This window comes from Paramormyrops kingsleyae, chromosome 22 (genome assembly GCF_048594095.1).
Source record: "Paramormyrops kingsleyae isolate MSU_618 chromosome 22, PKINGS_0.4, whole genome shotgun sequence".
Lineage (NCBI taxonomy): Eukaryota > Metazoa > Chordata > Actinopteri > Osteoglossiformes > Mormyridae > Paramormyrops > Paramormyrops kingsleyae.
Genome location: NC_132818.1, coordinates 15,371,447 through 15,390,004, shown reverse-complemented (window position 1 = coordinate 15,390,004; position 18,558 = coordinate 15,371,447). Strand labels below are relative to the sequence as shown.

The 18,558-nt window shown below is 41.7% G+C and overlaps 2 protein-coding genes across 6 annotated transcripts in view; both read left to right on the top strand.

The window, feature by feature from the left end:
* Window positions 1–6,233, top strand: part of LOC111849352 (vascular cell adhesion protein 1-like) — a 64,250-nt gene extending 58,017 nt beyond the window's left edge. For all 4 annotated transcript variants that reach the window (XM_072704662.1, XM_072704661.1, XM_072704658.1 and 1 more), the window contains 4 exons: window positions 2,909–3,166; window positions 3,380–3,712; window positions 3,905–4,144; window positions 5,005–6,233. In XM_072704662.1, coding sequence (XP_072560763.1) covers window positions 2,909–3,166; window positions 3,380–3,712; window positions 3,905–4,144; window positions 5,005–5,225 — 1,052 coding nt within the window. In that variant the 3' untranslated portion in view covers window positions 5,226–6,233. The remainder of the gene's footprint in view (window positions 1–2,908; window positions 3,167–3,379; window positions 3,713–3,904; window positions 4,145–5,004) is intronic.
* LOC111849267 (cell adhesion molecule 3-like) lies at window positions 2–17,702 on the top strand. 2 transcript variants are annotated; one of them, XM_072704677.1, is made up of 5 exons: window positions 2–1,331; window positions 14,223–14,480; window positions 14,697–15,059; window positions 15,455–15,697; window positions 16,651–17,702. In XM_072704677.1, exons 1-5 carry the CDS (start codon window positions 1,259–1,261, stop codon window positions 16,764–16,766), a joined length of 1,053 nt encoding a protein of 350 aa, XP_072560778.1. In that variant the 5' UTR covers window positions 2–1,258; the 3' UTR covers window positions 16,767–17,702. The 2 variants fall into 2 exon arrangements, with proteins under 2 accessions (XP_072560778.1, XP_072560777.1); XM_072704676.1 differs by lacking the exon at window positions 2–1,331 and adding an exon at window positions 10,069–10,366.
* Window positions 17,703–18,558: the final 856 nt, after the last annotated feature.

Below are 18,558 nucleotides of genomic sequence, written 5' to 3'. Positions count from 1 at the left end.
GGATATCATACTACAGCATAGGGTGATGCAGTGGTTACCATGGTTACCTCTTACTTTTGGGTCCAGGACTCAAGTATCTGCCATGGTTCCATGTGTATGGAGTTTGCATGTGTTCCTTATGTTGTTGTGGGGTTTCCTCCAGGTACTCTGGTTTCCCCCCAGAGCTGAGGCTAATTGGAGTTACCAAATTGCCCATAGGTCTGTTGAATAGCACAAGCAGTTCCAGAAGATGGATGGATGGATGGAAGGAAGGATACTGTGAAATATTACTGTGAAATGACAGTTTTATTTGTCATGTGCAAGGTACACAGTCAGGCCACAACCTGCAGTGAAATGTCAGGTGGTCAGCTCATGAAGGCATGCCATAAAACCTGACGTACACATGCAGTTCCTCAGACCTGCACCTCTGTAATAAACACATCAAATTAAGGAAAATGTAAAAGGATATTAGACACATTCAAGGAATATTACATGAAAAACAAGCAGCTTGACTGCGAAAGCGGGTGTTTAATGAAAATGGTCAATCGTTGGCCATCTGTGCGGGTCACATAACCAGCCCATTGTAGTAACCAATAGTTCCTTTATTTACAGTGTTCTTGGTCAGTTACAAGAACTGCGTCACTGTACAGTTTCTCTGTATGGTGACTTCTCACCATGAGTATGAATATCACACTGGAACTCTGTCAGATAGTGAGGAGTGAAAGAATACAATCAAAATATGTCCTCCTATGCACGCCTTGGGGGGGGGGGGGGGGGAGGCGAGCTGAAGTCATGTTCCTGAGTAAGAAAAACAGATAATAATAGCGAATGAAATAACCAGAATGTATGGGTTGAACTATAGCCGTACCTCGTAATTTAATCTGACAATTGTTTAAGAACCTTCCCCAGGATGAGTCGTGCTTGATCGTTTAGTAGTTTTTGTTTGTTTCTTTTTTATATAATGAGCGAGCTGCGTGTGGGGTTTGCAGTTGAAAGCTTTAAGGGAGTAAGTTACTTCCCACAGAGGGGGCGGGTTTGTGAAACAGTATTTTAGTATAAGCACGCGAGGAAGGAAGGTGATTTCCCGCAGCTGAGAAGGGGGAGAATGAAAAACGAGGGTCGCTTCGTTTCTGCCTCATAATCGCCGGGTCTTCGTGCTACGAGGCTGCCTTTGGGGTCGTGCTAAGGAGGCCCTCTCCGATATCTGCGATCCGGCCACGGGAGTCCTTAAGCCTGTTTGGAAAGTGAAGCGACGCGCTGCATTCCCAGTTTTCCCAGGATGGAAGTTATAAGCCGCTATCTCCCGGTCTTGCTCGCTGTGGCACAGCTGTTTTTCTCTGAGTCTAGATCCAGTAAGTATGTCTGCGGTGACCTATTTTTGTAGCTAACCAGCAGTCTTTTTCGCTTAATATTTCTAGTTTATGTATTTTCTGTTTTAAACTTAATATTATTTCTCGTCGAACCCCAAGATCGCGGTCTTGCCCGGTTACAACTTTAAATGCAACCGTGGTAAAAATGTTTATGAAATAACAATAGCTTAATGAAAATAAGCTTGAGAGGCGTCTTCTATTCAGATGTGATTTAGCTCAAAAACTCTAAGTGTATATGCGTAAAACAATTACTTAATATGTAAGGTTATCATGTGATGGATTTTTTTACCACGTAGTTTCCCGTTTCTCCTTTCCTCCCGTGAAGAGTAGTTTTACTACCGATAGGGAGACCCGGATTTTTTTTTTTTTTTTTACTCTGTACAGTTTGACCTTAAATTACGATCCACCATCACAGAGATTTCGTAGCGTTCCGAATATTAGGATGTTATATCATCATGTGGGTGTGTATGGTAAGCCGTTTTAATATTTAATCAAGTCTCCTAGTCAAAATTGTATTCTTACTAGTCATAGATGTCCACTATCACATTCTTCCTAGTAGAACATGTATTTCAAGATATCTAAAACTTTATTTCTCCTAGTCACAATTCCATTTAAGATATCTTTAAATCTTTACAAAGTAGAAGTGGCGGTTTTAACATTTAATCGCTAGACTGGATATGTATTGCAAATATATCTGTAACTTAATTCTTCCTAGTCAAAAAGAGCATTTCAGATATCCACATCGTCACTCTTCCTAGGAGAAATATCATCGCTTTTGCCATTCATGTCTATTGGCCTTTTAAATTTAGATATTCACAGTTATATTTCAGATATCTAGAATGTTCATTCTGGATATCTGCAATTGAATTCTTACTCGGAAAACCCCCCATTTCAGATATCTACAATCCATTTGTTACTAGTCATAATTTTAATTTGATATACAAAAGGGGAAAAACACATTGCAGATATATATATAATGTAATTTTGAATATCCAAAAATACATTGTGAATAGGAAACATGACATTGCAGATATCCACAATTCATATTATGACTAGTAAAAATGCAATTGCATACATCTGCAATGAGTTGTGCCTAGGAACAATGCAAGTAGTAAGAATTCAATTGCAGATGAACATTCTGGATATCTGAAATTTAAAAGCCCAATAGACATGAATGGCAAAAGTGACATAATTTCTCCTAGGAAGAGTGATGATGTGGATATCTGAACTGCTCTTTTTGACTAGGAAGAATTATATTGTGGATATTTGCAATACATATCCAGTCATGGGCCCAGTGGACTAATCTAAAGATGATTTGAACTGGCAGCTGTCCGATCACAGGCTCACTGCAGAGCCATACACTGCCCCTGAAGTGCTGGACTCAGAAGCTGGGTTTTGATCATGAGCTTAGGAATATACTATTTTAACTCCGGAAATTTCTGTTAAAAAAAATCCAGAAAAAAAACTTCTTTTTTTTTTAACAAATACTGTAATACTTTTACAAATCGATGTACTTGTTTAAATAACTTCTTTGCTTTTAATGCCCTTTGCTTTCACAGCTGCTGATGGCTGTCTTCAGCTCCATCCTCCCAGAGTGGTGGTGAGACATGGAGACCCAGTATCAGTGAACTGCACAGTGTCCACAAATCACAGTGGGATGGGCTGGGCAGCTTCAGTAGATGACGTACCTATTACAACTGGTGTCCAGTTTCTCACTTGGAGGGTGGAAAGTCTGAGAATCTGGGACTTAAGGCCTCTGTGCTATGCAAACCTTCCAGGAAAACAATGTAAAGAACGTCTCTCAGTCACTGTGTACAGTAAGTGTGTCTCTTCTGATGGAGCTACTGCAGCTGTCAGCTCTCATACACCTGGGAAATATTCAACCTGAGCATCACCTTAAAACATCAGTAAAACCCAGCAGAATATTTCACTGTAAGGCATGGATGTCTCTGTGTGTCTCTGTTCCTATAAGGCACAGCTGTCTCATGTGTGAGTTATTGAGAAATAATGCTTCTCATTTTCCCTCACAGAACCCCCAGACAGTGTTTCTGTCAGTTCTGTGAACTCTACTGACCCCATGGTGGAGGGGAGTCTGTACCAGCTGACGTGTGAGATCCAGAACATCGCTCCTGTTCAGAACCTCACTGTGAAGTGGTACAAAGGGGACACATTAGTACATGAAGACAGAGACTATGTCATAAAAGACAAAAAACCTGTGAGCGTGTCCTCCACCCTCCTGATCACTGCCAACAGAACTGATGATGGAGCAGAGTACAGCTGTGAGGCAGAACTGGACCTGGGACCAGAAGGACCACAACCCCCCCTTGCAGTGAAATCAAAGCCCCTCAGGGTCACTGTGCACTGTGAGTACTGACTATGCATAAAACTTTGAGCATATTTAAAGTTTTGTCACCAATAATCTTTGCTGCCTGTAGATGTGGATAGTTCATTCACATTTTACATTTGGTTTATTTTGGCAGCACATTTGTACAAAGTACAGTATGTCATGATATAATTCATATTAAATGTATTTCTTGTGTTCTTGTGTTTACCAGATAAACCCACTATCAACCAAATAGACACCCTGCTCCTTGTGTTGCGCGGTAATTCTGCTGTGTTAAACTGCAGCGCTAAAGGGAATCCCCCCCCAGATATTGTTTGGATCTTCAATAACGAGTCAATAATGCAGAACGGCATTTACACCATCTCCGAGACAGATGATGGGGGAAATTATACCTGCAGGGCAAGTAACTCTGTAGGAATCCATGAGGAAACAGTGCGGGTGATTGTTACAGGTATGACACTTGCATAAATACCTGTCATGACTTCCTTTCTCTCTGCTCCACTTCCTCTATCACCTGCTTCTCTTGCTGTCTTTGCAGTGTCTCTCCGGTTATGAATTATGATTTTCATTAAAATAACTAGATGTTTGCTAAATATTCACCATAATTCTCCAGTGTATTCTGTAGTGTATAATCCAAAGTGGCGTTAACTTTTGGTTTTCCTCTCAAAATCAATAATTGTTAATTTGCACTAATATAAGTACTTGTTTGTAACTGATGAACATTAAATTGATGGGCTGCAGTTCTTTGGGTATGAACTTTGCTTTTAGAGGTAATTTCAGACACAGTAAGAGTAGTCTTTACTAAGTTCCATTTTTGTTTTGCGCTATATATATGGTACTGTGCAAAAGTCTTCAGTTAGAAAATTATTTTTAAATTATGTACATGTTGTAAAACTATGATATTATGTCTGTCAAACCATACAATATACCCACATATTTGTTGACTTGACCACCAGCATATAGTGTTTGGCTAATAACTGTCTCATCAGATTATTTAACTAATTTAATGAATTACATGAGCTGGTGGTGAAATGGTTTGAGAGCCTAAGCTGTGTCCTTCTAGACTTCCAACAAAATACTTGTAACTTTTTGCAGAACAAATGAAACTATTGTTACTTTTTATTGTGTTGCTTTTCGTTTGGTCATAAAAATTGATATTAGAATATATACAATCTTCTACGCAAAGAAATAGCCTTATAATTATTTTGACATTTGGTTTTCAAATATATATATATGTGTGTGTGTGTGTGTATATGTATATATGTGTATATATATAAAATAAAAAGTTGTTTTTTTTTTTGTCTAATGCAGAGAACTACATGCCGCTCATTGCTGGGATTTTGGTTGTGTTGGTGCTGGCCATCTCCTTGGCATTCTGTGTAATCTACTCCATCTACTACAAGAACAAAAAGATGGGCCACTACAGCCTGAAGAATGTCAAGCTTTGCACCCAAAATGGCAACGTGGCCCAGAATGGCAAAGACAACAGCTTACCAATGACCAGGCTGCCAGAGGAGAAATTCTGTGCTTAGAGCTTCCAAGGCCTGTTTCACTTCAGGCGGATTGTTCTCCACGGATCTGTGACAGACTGCACAGGACCTCACTGATACACTGCACTGGGTCTGAGACCGCAGCTTATGGTCTGTTCCTCCTGAGAGAGACCTGCTCCTGTTTTGTGACCTCCTTTCTCCGGAGCCTGTTTGATAATTGTCCCACTGGCAAAGCGCTTTCCTGTCCCACAATAACCCAGGGATGTCACTTTGGAGCCGGGGCCTGTTCACATCGCCGTATTTTTTAATAGCTGAGTAACAACTTAAAAATACAAGGGAGAGCAAACAGTAGTGAAGTAAAAAGTGCCAAGCCAGGAGATGGTACACTTACCCACCAAGTTTGCAAATTCCACAGCTTGGAGAGTATATTTTATTTTAAAAACTGCCGAATTTTATGAAGGATTGTATAAAGTGTCATTTTTTTCCCCCTGATGCTTCTTTTTAAACCTGTCCTTCTCATATGGTCCAGTCTACAGCCTACATTTCAGGAAGCTTGCTAAGACTTGGAGGTAATCTGCCTATACAGTAATGTTATGCACTAACTGTTCCAGTCATACTTGAAAAATCCCAGGAGATGTATGTGTCCGCTAGATATAGCGCCTTTCATTATATTTACACTGCATAGGGTTGCACATCTATAATCGGTGTCCCTTTCCGGTCAGGGTCCCGCTCCCAGCCCATCCAGCATAAATGATGATCTTCCACTGAATCAGGTCACCGTCAGTTCCAGCTCACCTTCCGGGTGTGAACCGTTAACCTATCCAGCTGTATTATCACCGTAGATTCAAATAAGCTACTGTCTTCTACCTGTATATTTTCTAGCAAAGACATGCAGACAGGTGTTGCATAGACCAGAACCAAAAAGTATTAAAGTTTGCAAAACATGTGCTCTTTCATACTTTTTAGTCAGAATTTGTAAAATTGGATTTGTAACAATCTAAAAGAATGTGTGCTATTTTTGTAAAAATAAATACAAATGTTTTTCATAAATCCTTCGATTCGTTTGGTTCCCCTGATGTTCCCTTTATAGCGCGTTAATGTTCTTTATTTTAGTAAGAGTCAAACGACATTCCTGCAGGGGCCGCACGTCAGCCTGTCATCCAGATTGGATACTAACAGCTTGAATTGTTTGTGTGACAGTAAGTGAATGAAGCTTTCAGTTTAACAATGGCATGAGTATGTACCAAGTCAAGGAAAAACACAACCTCCCATCTAATGATACTTTTGACACACATTTGCTAGAAAAAAAGTTTTTAAGGGCTTCATGGAAATTCTATTAAGGAAATGACCTAGGAAGGAAGGAGTTGGGGAGGGTATTTAAGCTGTCTTTATCAGTTTCTTCCTGGTGACACCCTTTAGATTTAAACTCTATTCCATTTTTTTGTTTTTGTGATGAGACCACCAGTTATCTAAAGTCAGGCTTCCTCATATGTTGCAGTATAGGCAATCGACACTACCTCAGTGTTCATGTAATTCCTCAAAGAACATTTCCAAAACTCACTAACTCCACTGTAATTTTCTTATAAACTTTTCTTAGAATTTTGAAATTCTAAAGTTGCCGACTGGGGCGTGGTTGTTCACTTGTTTTGCTCCAGGCTTTCTTTGTCACTTGATTTGCGTCGTGCCCGTGTGGCATTGGGATTTACGGAGTAACAGACATATCATCCTAACTGCAGTGAAAACGCAGGTGAGGTGGGTGATGGGAGAAAAATCAGTATAATTTGAAGAAAGCAGTCGACTATCAAAAAAAGGCGGAGTCTCCTTTGTGGTACGGATAACTGGCATATTTTGAAATATGCTTCCTTTATACAAACTTGCAGACCACCAGGGGGTGGGGGGCATTTTGCCTTAGCGTGTGACATTTGCATCTCATGGCCATGAAATGACAACATGGGCTAAAACATGTGAATCTCACGGGCAACATGACACTTGGATGACTGACCTTTGGACTTCGCCTCTGCAGTCCTCGCTAACACCATTACTGGAGCTATGATTTTATGGCTTTTATTAACAAAAGTTCAGTGTAATGAGAAAGCGAAACACAGAAAGCATGACGCAAATTCCTTGGGCTGCCTGATCCAGTGCGTTGGTGTTGTAATACTAACAGACCTATGCTCTGATTTCATCTCTGGGAGGGTGGGGCCTTTCTGGCTGCCTGCCCCACTGCTACTAATGCATCGTACTCTATTTCAAATGTGAGTGGGAGAATTTTCTGTATTGATTTCCCATGACTTAGGGACTCAACAGATCATCCAGGAAAGCACAAGAAACATTTTCTGGGTTTACTTCTTGAAAGAATCCCACACATCTTATCTTTGAACTTTTCTCATGTCTAGAAAGATCTCACAGCAGTGCTCAGTAATCTGTGACCCCAGTATTGTTTAGTTAGCAGTGTAACTTGAAGACGGTACCCCCAAATGAAAATTGACCTGGGGCATCAGACCGTTACTTGCTTGGGGGGGCGGGTGGTGACATAAACCAGATGCTCATACCAACACTGTACATGTACAATGTTTTTGTGGACCTACCGGCAACTGCTCTACAGGCCACCAGAGGGCAGCAGACCCCAGGTTGGGGACGATGCAGGGGAAGCCATAGGTGGCATGTCAGTCCATTGCAGGTTACTTATACAGTAACACACAGCAGGAGGAAACCTGTCCAAACACAGGGATCAGAGGAGGTGTAGGGGAGCTTATGAGAGCACTGGATTCATTAGGTGGGGAGAGCGAAACCAGTCCCAAAGACAGCCATTTACACATCCAGTGTAAAACAGGGGTGAGGCTGTTTGGGATGGAGAACCAAGGAGTCATGTAGCTCATGATGTCACCTCAGGCATGTACACACATGCCACATACTCCGGTGAACAGATAGGGAGACACTGTGGAACAGAGCAGAATGCATTTGTCACCATGTTACAGTTACCAAGTACAGCAAAATGTCTAATCTGCAATTCCCTGAGTGATATTTAATATTAAATTTAAAAAATACATAATGTGCATTGATTCTTTATATATACAGTATAGAAATGTAAAGGTATACAGTGACAGATTGCCTTTTTGCATATGGTAATCTATATTAATAGTACACAATAGTAACAGTATAACACTAGAAACTATAGTGTGTTACTGACACTCATAGCAATAGTGATGGTGCAGTAAAAACAGGATGATGGCATTAATATTAACAGAATGGTAGGGGTTTGCTCAGTGGGCTGTGATCTTGATATCTAGGCTAACATAATCAGGGCTCTTTTCCATCGCACCAGATACCATACTTTTGGTACTTTCTGTACTTTCCTTTTTCCATTGATTTCCATTTGAGTACCAGTACATAAGTGCCAAATCGATAGGAGTAATTTTTTGGTACTTCAGGGTGTGTTGCTATTTCTTCTCATTTTGTGAGTTCCTATCAACAGTTGGCATAGTTGCTGTGGAATTGGCCTCAGGCAATGCTGAACTCTGGCCAGACTTGAACCCACGGTATTTAATGGGAAATATGAACTGCAGCCACCCACTCAGCCCATTAAGCCCCTCAGCAGCCAGGAGAACACACTAGGAGCTAAAGACACTGGGATAACCAGAAACATCTGCTCGCCACTAGGGGAACTAACATAATAAAAGGGGTAGGACAGGGACTAATCCTGACAGTTAGAGGATGTAGGTAAATCTGCTTTCTGGGGGATTAAAGTTCATAGAAGCATGTTAATCTATATGACTCCATACCACTTGACAGGCATCCTGGATGTAAAGGAGTACATCACAAATTTCCACAGTCCATGTTAGACAGTCTATGTTGGATAGTCTATGTTGTATGTTTTGTGTTGCATGGTTGATATCACAAGGTCTATGCTTGGACCAACTTGTTTTATCTGTGATTACAATCCCTGGCTTTGTCCTAAAATGTAATGTTATTATTTGGAATTTTGTAGAGAATAAATTAAACTGGAAAGTGATAGATGACAAGCTCTATAGCCTCCTCAAGCAATGGACGCTGTGGACGGTGACGTTTCCAGTTATCATCATTCTTGGTGCTTTTTTCCAGGTAGGGCTTTCATTACCCTCCTGCTTGCGGGAAGGAACACCTCTCTTTGGAGCAGTTTTCTCCTTATCAAATCAAACCTGCAACTTCACTTGAAGCACCACTGACTACACGGATGATCTCATTTTGAGTCATGAAAGAACCAAGTGCTTTTGAAAGACTCAAGGTGAATGAGGAAGAGGACAGCCAGCAGCAAGGTGGACAGTTTCAACCATCACAATGACTGACACTCACAGACAGCCTTAAAATTAAGGACAGAAGACAGAAAGTTTATGAAAAATTTCATCAAAATGGTCACTAGCAGGCAACATTGACATCTACTGGTAATAACATGCAGGAACTTTTTCCAAAACAGTGCAACTGTTCTCACAAAAGAGTCAGAGAGTTTTATGACCTGGAACAAACCATATTCAAGAAGTGAAACATAACCATCTTTAACCATTTCCTATATAAGGACTCCAGCAGTGTTACATTTTACAGGTTAACATTTTTAGTACACATCCAGTAAATCTGCAGTTCACATCTGCAGTTATTCTTGACTGCCAGTGAGTCAATGTGAAAGGTGAGCCTTTGAGTCCATTTGATCAGCAAATTATTTCAGAAGGACATACCATCAAGCTTTATGTCCTGCTTCCCTGCATGGACAAGATATGCAAATGTATGCATATGAGGAAAAAAACAAACAAACTACAACCACTGAAGATCGTATAAGTTTGGTTTTAACACTGGTGGGGATCAAATCAGCCGTGAAAACCCCGCCCCCCTAAACACTCCTATAATTCCTACAATATATTAGTCCCTACAGTTCATACGAAATCGACACCCTTGTGACCGTTTCAATTCAAATATGAGCGGTTTTTGTGGAAGGAAGTTGTTCATGCGCGCTTTCACACCGCATAAGCCACGAAAAGAATTACAATGAGTGCACGCCATGTCACGCCACTCCCTATAGATCCCTTCGTCAGCGCAAGAGGGTTCGCTATCGCTGAGAGGGAGCAATGCTTTAATGGCGATGGAGTGGGGAAGATGGCCCGCACTCGCCGCTCGCAGACTCGTCCTTGTCGCCGCCTTCTGCGCCTTCACAGGTAGGACTTTGGTCGGGGCTTCGGTGGGTCCGGGGATCAGCCATTGCAAATCGTTTATGTTCTTTATAGTAAGTAACTAATTCATTTTATTTATTGGAGGAGCGCTCAGAAAGTGAAAGTCTTACATTAAATGCAGCACATGTCAAATGTTTGTCTAAATTGCGTGTTCGATTAAATAAAAAGAATAGTTCTGATAATATTTCTATTGAAACTTCTGAAACGACAAGGAAACTGATTTTATTTGTTAGCGGAAATGTGGATCCCGATCTTTCGAGGGATCTCTCTGATTTCTAGTGTCCTCCTGCTTTCTACGATGACCTCGATCTCCCCCATTTTATTACGCTATTTTATATGCAAATTCCTGTGATAAATTCATGAGTTAAATTAGTGAATAAGGGCATTTCTTTCTCCATTATAAGTTCCTAAATGGTATGACAGATGTTCTGGAAACGTGTGAAGAACAATCAGATTTTACACTGTTATCTAGGAAAGGAACAAAATTGTTTTTTCATTCCATCAAAATCTCTTTCGAAAGGTATTTCATTTCAACTTACATTTGAATTGTGTTTCTCCGTTGTACTCTACAGTAACTAAACTAAAGCTCTGGACATTTCTGTAGAGCTGAATACTGTATAAATACCGCGTCTGGTTGTTTTGGACAGGCGCATTGGTAGGGGCGTCTTCTTCCTCTGTAAACACAAGATCCCGGAGAGATGAAGGGGATTCAATGTACGGTAGCCTAAAGATTTTTTTACAGTGAAGTACAGTAATAGTATTGTAGCATCTGCGGGACGCATGTTCTATAGCATGCCCCGCGTGCGGTTGTAAATAGCCCTTGTTATATTGTTGTTCTTGTCAATGTTAATGTTTGCACTCCCTTATTGTCGCCAGTGTCTTATGTGTACCCTCAAAGAGCGTGCTCTCCCCGGCAAGCGAGCCTCAGTGTCTCTGTCTGCTCCCGCCATGCCTCGGTCCGCCCGACGCCACAGTATATTCTGCTTATTTCACTATGTTATGAACGTTAACACTTCAATCACCATTCACAGTACCTGGACTGGCTGGCTGCCTGCCTGCCATTTTACCGGTGGCAGAATTCATCATTGGAGAACCAAAAGTCCAGGCAGATTTTTAATCCCAGTCCAGCCCTGGTTTTCCGTCTTCCTGGTATGAACGATGGTGATCCACACACATGAGGCTGAAGTGTTTGCTCAGCTTTTCTCGGGGACAGATCGTGTCTGTTTGATCATATAATCATTGAAAGTTGCTCCTTGCTCAACTGCGAGTTGTTTGAGTGTCCTCTATTACTTCTCATCAGGCTTCCTCTACTTTGTCTGTTTACTCTATGGTCACCATCTCCTACCTCTCGCCTACTTGTTACTTCTCCTGTAAGATTAAGATGGACTTTATTGTGGGGTTACCATACCCGGACATGTCTTCTTTTTGAGCCTCTGTTCATGCGTCCGGGCAGTTTTTCAAAAATAAGCTGTTTTTACTGCAACCCGTATGACCCAGTGTTGCAAGTTACAGTGGAGAACCAAGAGAAGGACAAGGCACCAGTTTTCAATATACAGCAACCACTCAGTATCATCACACAGTGTGTGCAAGGCTTGTGCATGCTTTTGCATTAAAAATGAGATGATATGCACATCGCTGTGTCACGAGTGATGTCGACCTCCGGAAAACATTGGCTGTTCGACACTTTATTTTTGTTTTTGTGTGAACAGTGAAGCTATTTGTAGATTGTGTGTAAATTGTAAAATGAGAGTTAACTCTAAGCTTACCATACGTCCAGGTTTCCCCGGATGCAAATTTTAATTTTACATGGTGGATAGAGAAAACTCATTAATACCTGACTGGTGAACTTTAAAACTCAAAACTTATTCTGAAAAATCAATATTGTAATATTACCAAAATAAATATTCACAGATAAGAGTAATAATAAATTAGTGATGGTAAAATAGATAGAGTGGATAGCATCGGATTTTCTTTGTTATAACGATGAGTCACTTCCTGACATGTTATGGCTGGTGTTGTGTCTGACGGCAGCAGACAGGGAAGATCCCCAGCTGTGCTTTTAAGCACCATGGTGGAATGAGCGGGTACTTCCCCGTTAATATCTATCCGTCTTCTGGACCTGCTTGTCCTGTTCAGGACTGCAAGGAGTCTGGGGCCTATCCTGGAATCTATGGGTGCAAGGCAGGGAATAACCCAGGATGGGGTGCAAACCCAGGGCAGGGCTCAGTCACACACCAGACACTCACACACCACTCACTCATGCACCCCCCTGGAGCACTGAACCCCATGAAGACATGGGGGGGGGGGGGATATACAAGCTCCACACATATGGAGCCATGGCAAAGACTCAAACCCTGGCCCCACAGGTGACCACTGCCCCCCCCCCCTATTAATATTACTAACCCTAACCCAACTACCCCAATCACAGATTTACAACAATAGTCCCCAGTTAGTCCATCCATCCATTATCTGAAACTGCTGGTCCTATTCTTGGTTGCGGGGGTCCAGAGCCTATCCCAGAGGCTATGGGTGCAAGGCAAGGAACAACCCAGGATGGGGCTCCAACCCGTCGCAGGGCACAGTCACACACCAGGCACTCACACACACCTATGGGCAATTTGGTAACTCCAATTAGCCTCAGCATGTTTGTGGACTGTGGGGGGGAAACCAGAGTACCCGGAGGAGACCCCACAACGACACGGGCAGAACATGCAAACGCCACACACATGGAACTCTGGTGGAGCAATAGTCCCCAGTTAGTCCTGTTTATACAAAACAATATAAAGACTTATAAGTTCCACTTGATCTGATTACTGTGCTAAGTTTCCAGTTCACAGGTGGCCTGATAAAATGACATAATATTATGGAAATAGATTAAAGGTAAATTAAAATGCTTTTGTTTGCCATTTGCATGATTTCAGGCACATTGAAATGCTCCTTTGAGACATACACACACATACACTGTAAGGGTGAAAGTATGTGGATGCCCCCTATTAATTAGGGTAAGCGCCATATTAAGCCAGGGCCATTGCTGACACGGGCCTATAGTTAAGCACACAGTCATGCAGTCTTCTGCTATAAACCTTGGAAGCAGAATGGGTGGTTGTACAGAAGAGATTAGTAACTTTCCGCTTGACACCTCAATAAGGTACCATCTTGCCTGCTAGTGTTGTCCTGGTCAGCAGTGAATGAGGTGATTGTGAAGGTTGAAAGGTCTGGAAGCAAGTTCACCCACAAAGTGGTCGGTCACACAAGCTCACAGAAAGGGACCTGATCACCGAGCATTAATCCCTAACCTGAATGGCGGCAAATACCAGCATCAATGTTCCAACATCTAATGGAAAGGCTTCCCAGAACATCAGAGGCTATAGCAGCAGCACCGGGCCGACCAACTTCACAGTGATACCCTTGGGTTTGCAATCAGATGTTGGAGATACTGGTGCCCACATACTTTTGACCATTTAGTGTATATACATTAGAGGGCCGTGCTTCAGCCGCTTGTCAGGCGCCCCTGCAGCATTTTGGGAGGTTACAGGCTTTGCTCATGGGCCCAGTGGACTAATCTAAAGATGTGATTTGAACTGGCAGATGTCCGATCACAGGCTCACTGCAGAGCCATACACTGCCCCTGAAGTGCTGGACTCAGAAGCTGGGTTTGGATCATGAGCTTAGGAATATACCATTTTAACTCCGGAAATTTCTGTTAAAAAATAAAAAAATCCAGATGTTTTTACAGAATTTGCTTTTTTTTTTTTTTTTTTCCCAGATACTGTAATACTTTTGCAATTCGATGTACTTGTTTAAATAACTTCTTTGCTTTTAATGCCATTTTCTTTCACAGCTGCTGATGGCTGTCTTGAGCTCCATCCTCCCAGAGTGGTGGTGAGACATGGAGACCCAGTATCAGTGAACTGCACAGTGTCCACAGATCACAGTAGCATGGGCTGGGCAGCTCCAGTAGATGAAGTACCTATTACAACTGGTGTCCAGTTTCTCACTTGGAGGGTGGAAAGTCTGAGAATCTGGGACTTAGGGCCTCTATGCTATGCAAACCGTCCAGGAAAACAATGTAAAGAACGTCTCTCAGTCACTGTGTACAGTAAGTGTGTCTCTTCTGATGGAGCTACTGCAGCTGTCAGCTCTCATACACCTGGGAAATATTCAACCTGAGCATCACCTTAAAACATCAGTAAAACCCAGCAGAATATTTCACTGTAAGGCATGGATGTCTCTATGTGTCTCTGTTCCTATAAGGCACAGCTGTCTCATGTGTGAGTTGTTTTTGAGAAATAATGCTTCTCATTTTCCCTCACAGAACTCCCAGACAGTGTTTCTGTCAGTTCTGTGAACTCTACTGACCCCATGGTGGAGGGGAGTCAGTACCAGCTGAAGTGTGAGATCCAGAACATCGCTCCTGTTCAGAACCTCACTGTGAAGTGGTACAAAGGGGACACATTAGTACATGAAGACAGAGACTATGTCATAAAAGATGGAAAGTCTGACAGAGAAAAGGCACCTGTGAGTGTGGCTTCCATCGTTCTGATCACCGCCAACAGAACTACTAACAGAACCGATGATAACGTACAGTACAGTTGTGGGGCAGAACTGGACCTGGGACCAGAAGCACCACAACCCCCACTTGCAGTGAAATCAACACCCCTCAATATCACTGTGCACTGTGAGTACTGCCTATGCATAAAACTTTGCACATCTTTTAAGTTGTGTCACCAACGATCTTTGCTGCCTGTAGACGTGGATAATTAATTTACATTTGGATTATTTAGGTGGCACTTTTGTGCAAAGTAATGTGCAAATCAGGCAAATGTAGTTCACTGATATAATTCATATTAAATATAATTCTTGTGTTCTTCCTTGATCTTCCACTTATTGTTAACATTGTGATTAATACTGTGGCTGTTTACATGGAGATTTCTGAGGCATCAGCTACATCATAAGGAGATTCTGCTCATGGTTCCTTGGCTGACTGTCACATACAGGCTTGTTGGGGATTTACATTGCCTGAGATTTTGTAGCTATACTGTCAGTAATACTGGGTTCTCTTCTCTTTACCAGATAAACCCACTATCAACCCAATAGACACCCTGCTCTATGTGAGGCGTGGCCATTCTGCTGTGTTAAACTGCAGCGCTAAAGGGAATCCTCCCCCGAATATTGTTTGGATGTTAAAGGGCCAGCGATTACCAACACAGGACGGCATTTACACCATCTCCGAGATAGATCATGAGGGAAATTATACCTGCAGGGCAAGTAACAATTTAGGGATCCATGAGGAAACAATGCGGGTGATTGTTACAGGTATGACGCTTCTATAAATACCTGTCATAACTTCCTTTCTCTCTGCTTCCTCTTCCTTTGCTGCCTTTGCAACACATATCAGGAATTACAGTTTTCATTAAAATAACTGCAAATTTGTTATCTGAATATTCACTATAATTCTCCAGTATATTCTCTGGGGTTTGACCAAACTGTTAGGAGTAATCATGTTAAAATAGTGGAAAAAATAAGTAACTCTGGTTTTCCCATTTAAATTAATAATACAGTTTAAATTCATTTTCATGTGATAAATTACTAGTCTGTAATTGATGAACAGTGAACTCGAGGACTAATTAATCAATGTGTTAGTCCTCCAGTAATCTGAGATCTGCAGTCCTTTGTGTTTCTGATATAAATAAACTTAAATAAGAGGTTGTGAAACTCAGGGATGGAATGGATGTTTTGGGGTGGGGGGGTGAGGTGGGGGCTGGGAAACGAGCCCCACGACGTACCTGTAACCAGCTCTATCAGGTATAAAGCAGTTTGCTGTGTGTTTGAGCAAAGAGGAACGACTGGACAAGTTCAGCTAAAGGTTTCATACTTTCCCGTAAACACTGATCATTTCCCCCTTTTCAAAGCACCTCCTGCCCCCTCAGTCAGCCATTGACAATTAAACAATGGTCTGTGCTGCATGACTTGGCGCGTGCTGTTTTTAACTGCCATTGAGCAAAAGCTTTTAAAACAGAACTAAACACAGAATCACACCGACAAACATTTTGCTGGAAACAGCTTTGATAGTTATTATGACGCTAAGTTTAACCGCTGGCTTGAGTCACACTCAATAGAACCAGTCTGCAGGGAGATCTGTAAGCTCTGGGATTTTCCAGGAATGAGGAGTTATTATAAACTATTGCATCTCTTTCCTGCTTATCTTTTGATGCGGTACTTGTGATGCTACTGTGCATACATGATTTAACACTGACCTCCTTCCACAGATTCTACAAGATATATATTCTGGATTATTATTGGAATAGGAGCACTTTTGGCTGTAGTTCTCATCCTTTTTTGCTTTTTAAAATACTGGAGATCTAGGAGGGAAGGAGTCATCTGACACGCCGAGTCAAGGAAAGACCTCATTTTTCGTGAGACTGTAGGTACACTGATGGTACTCAGATTAAAAATAAACAGCGTTTCCCAAATATCTCTGTGTTTTAATGCTATTTTCACAGAATATCAAGGATTTTTAGTTGCTCAGGATTTTGTTTATATGTTCTTCTGAACTTCGTGATCCATTTAAGTTCATACACCAGGTTCTGACTTCAGTCTGAAAACGAGACTCCATGTTCCACATCCTGCATTTGTCTTGCCTTCATCAGAGTCTCCTTCCCGTACCCATGTTACACCCCCAGCACCAAACCTGTGTTTCTTCCCCAAAACCCTGCATGTGTAGCTGAAGCCTCATGCGTCACATAGAATCCCATGCTAATGTTTTACAGCCTGACCAGCCGTCACCGATTTATGTCAAATGTCCTTCACTAAAGTCAGCTGAAGCAGTCGACAAAGTATGCTGGATCCTACAGGAGTGACACATATCCACAAGTCATCCCCATGTGATACTGCACTTAAGAGTAAGATCTCCACAGGTGATTTTGCACTAACCCAGTGAAAAGTATACTGATGTTTAGAATCTAGTGTACTGGTGCAGAATCTAGCTGGATAAGCGGTTGGAAAATGGAGAGTTGAGTGCATTCTTGTTATATTATATTGTAATAAAACAGTAAAGGCAGTTCTGAGGAAGAGGGCTATTTTTGTAATTGTGGAATTTTTGTGCTTTCAAATATGCAAACTAGATTGTGGTGTTTGTGGTTAATTTCATAATTATATAACACGATGTAATGATGATCTCTGTGGTTGTGCCCCCCCCCCCCCATTCCACACTGTGCTGATTCTCCTGCCTGACTAACCATATATTACAGTGTGAGATTAACAGGGTAACAAACTTTGTGAAAATGTGTGTGCATTAAAAATAAAACTAATTTGCATAAAACTGTACATTTAATTTGTTGATGCATTTGAGAAGTATGTTCCTGCCTTGGTTTTTTCCTCCCCCAAAAATAGCCACACACATACATGTATGTTGAACGTCTTCAGATCCCCTTCTTTTATCACAGATTTAAAAAAAAAATACATCAATGTCTCTTACATGAGCCTCGGTGAGCAAGCAGCCTTTCGGAGCGAACGCGCCTCTCTATGGAAGGGCTGTATTCACGTTCCCACATGTCTTTGTACCCGGCAGAAACCCACTCAAACCCAGGCAGAACATTCAGAGACACACAGACAGCTGTACAGAACATGGGTGGTGTATGAACCCCTGATCCCTTGAAGAGTGAGCACACCTTTTGCCTCTCCGGCCTGTTCCAAAATGGAAATCGTATATGGAGGATTTGTAGTTTTTTTTTGTTTTTTTAAAACTAATTTCTGTTGCCACCTCATTTCACAGTTCACTTAAGTCTATGGAGTTAGCGTCATGAAGATGGAAGAGTCTATGTGCAAGAAAGTTTCTGCTAGAGTTATAGGTTGACTGCATTACAGAATAAGAGAAACTGGGAGGACCTCCGGTATAGAGCATTTGATAATGGAATATAAAAACTGTTTTTAAATAAAATGACAGTTCATAGTAACAAAGGGCAATGCAATTGTGTGGAGGATACAATTGTAGCCACACACCTCTAGGGTGGTAGATTTGATACCCCTCCCTATATGGAGTTTAATTAGATTTCCCCTGGATTCTCCAAAAACATGTGGATAGGTGAAATGGTGACTCTGAAATGCCCATGGTGTCTACCATGTCATGGACCGACATCCTGACCAAGGTGTCCCCTCTCACGTGCCCCATGATTGCA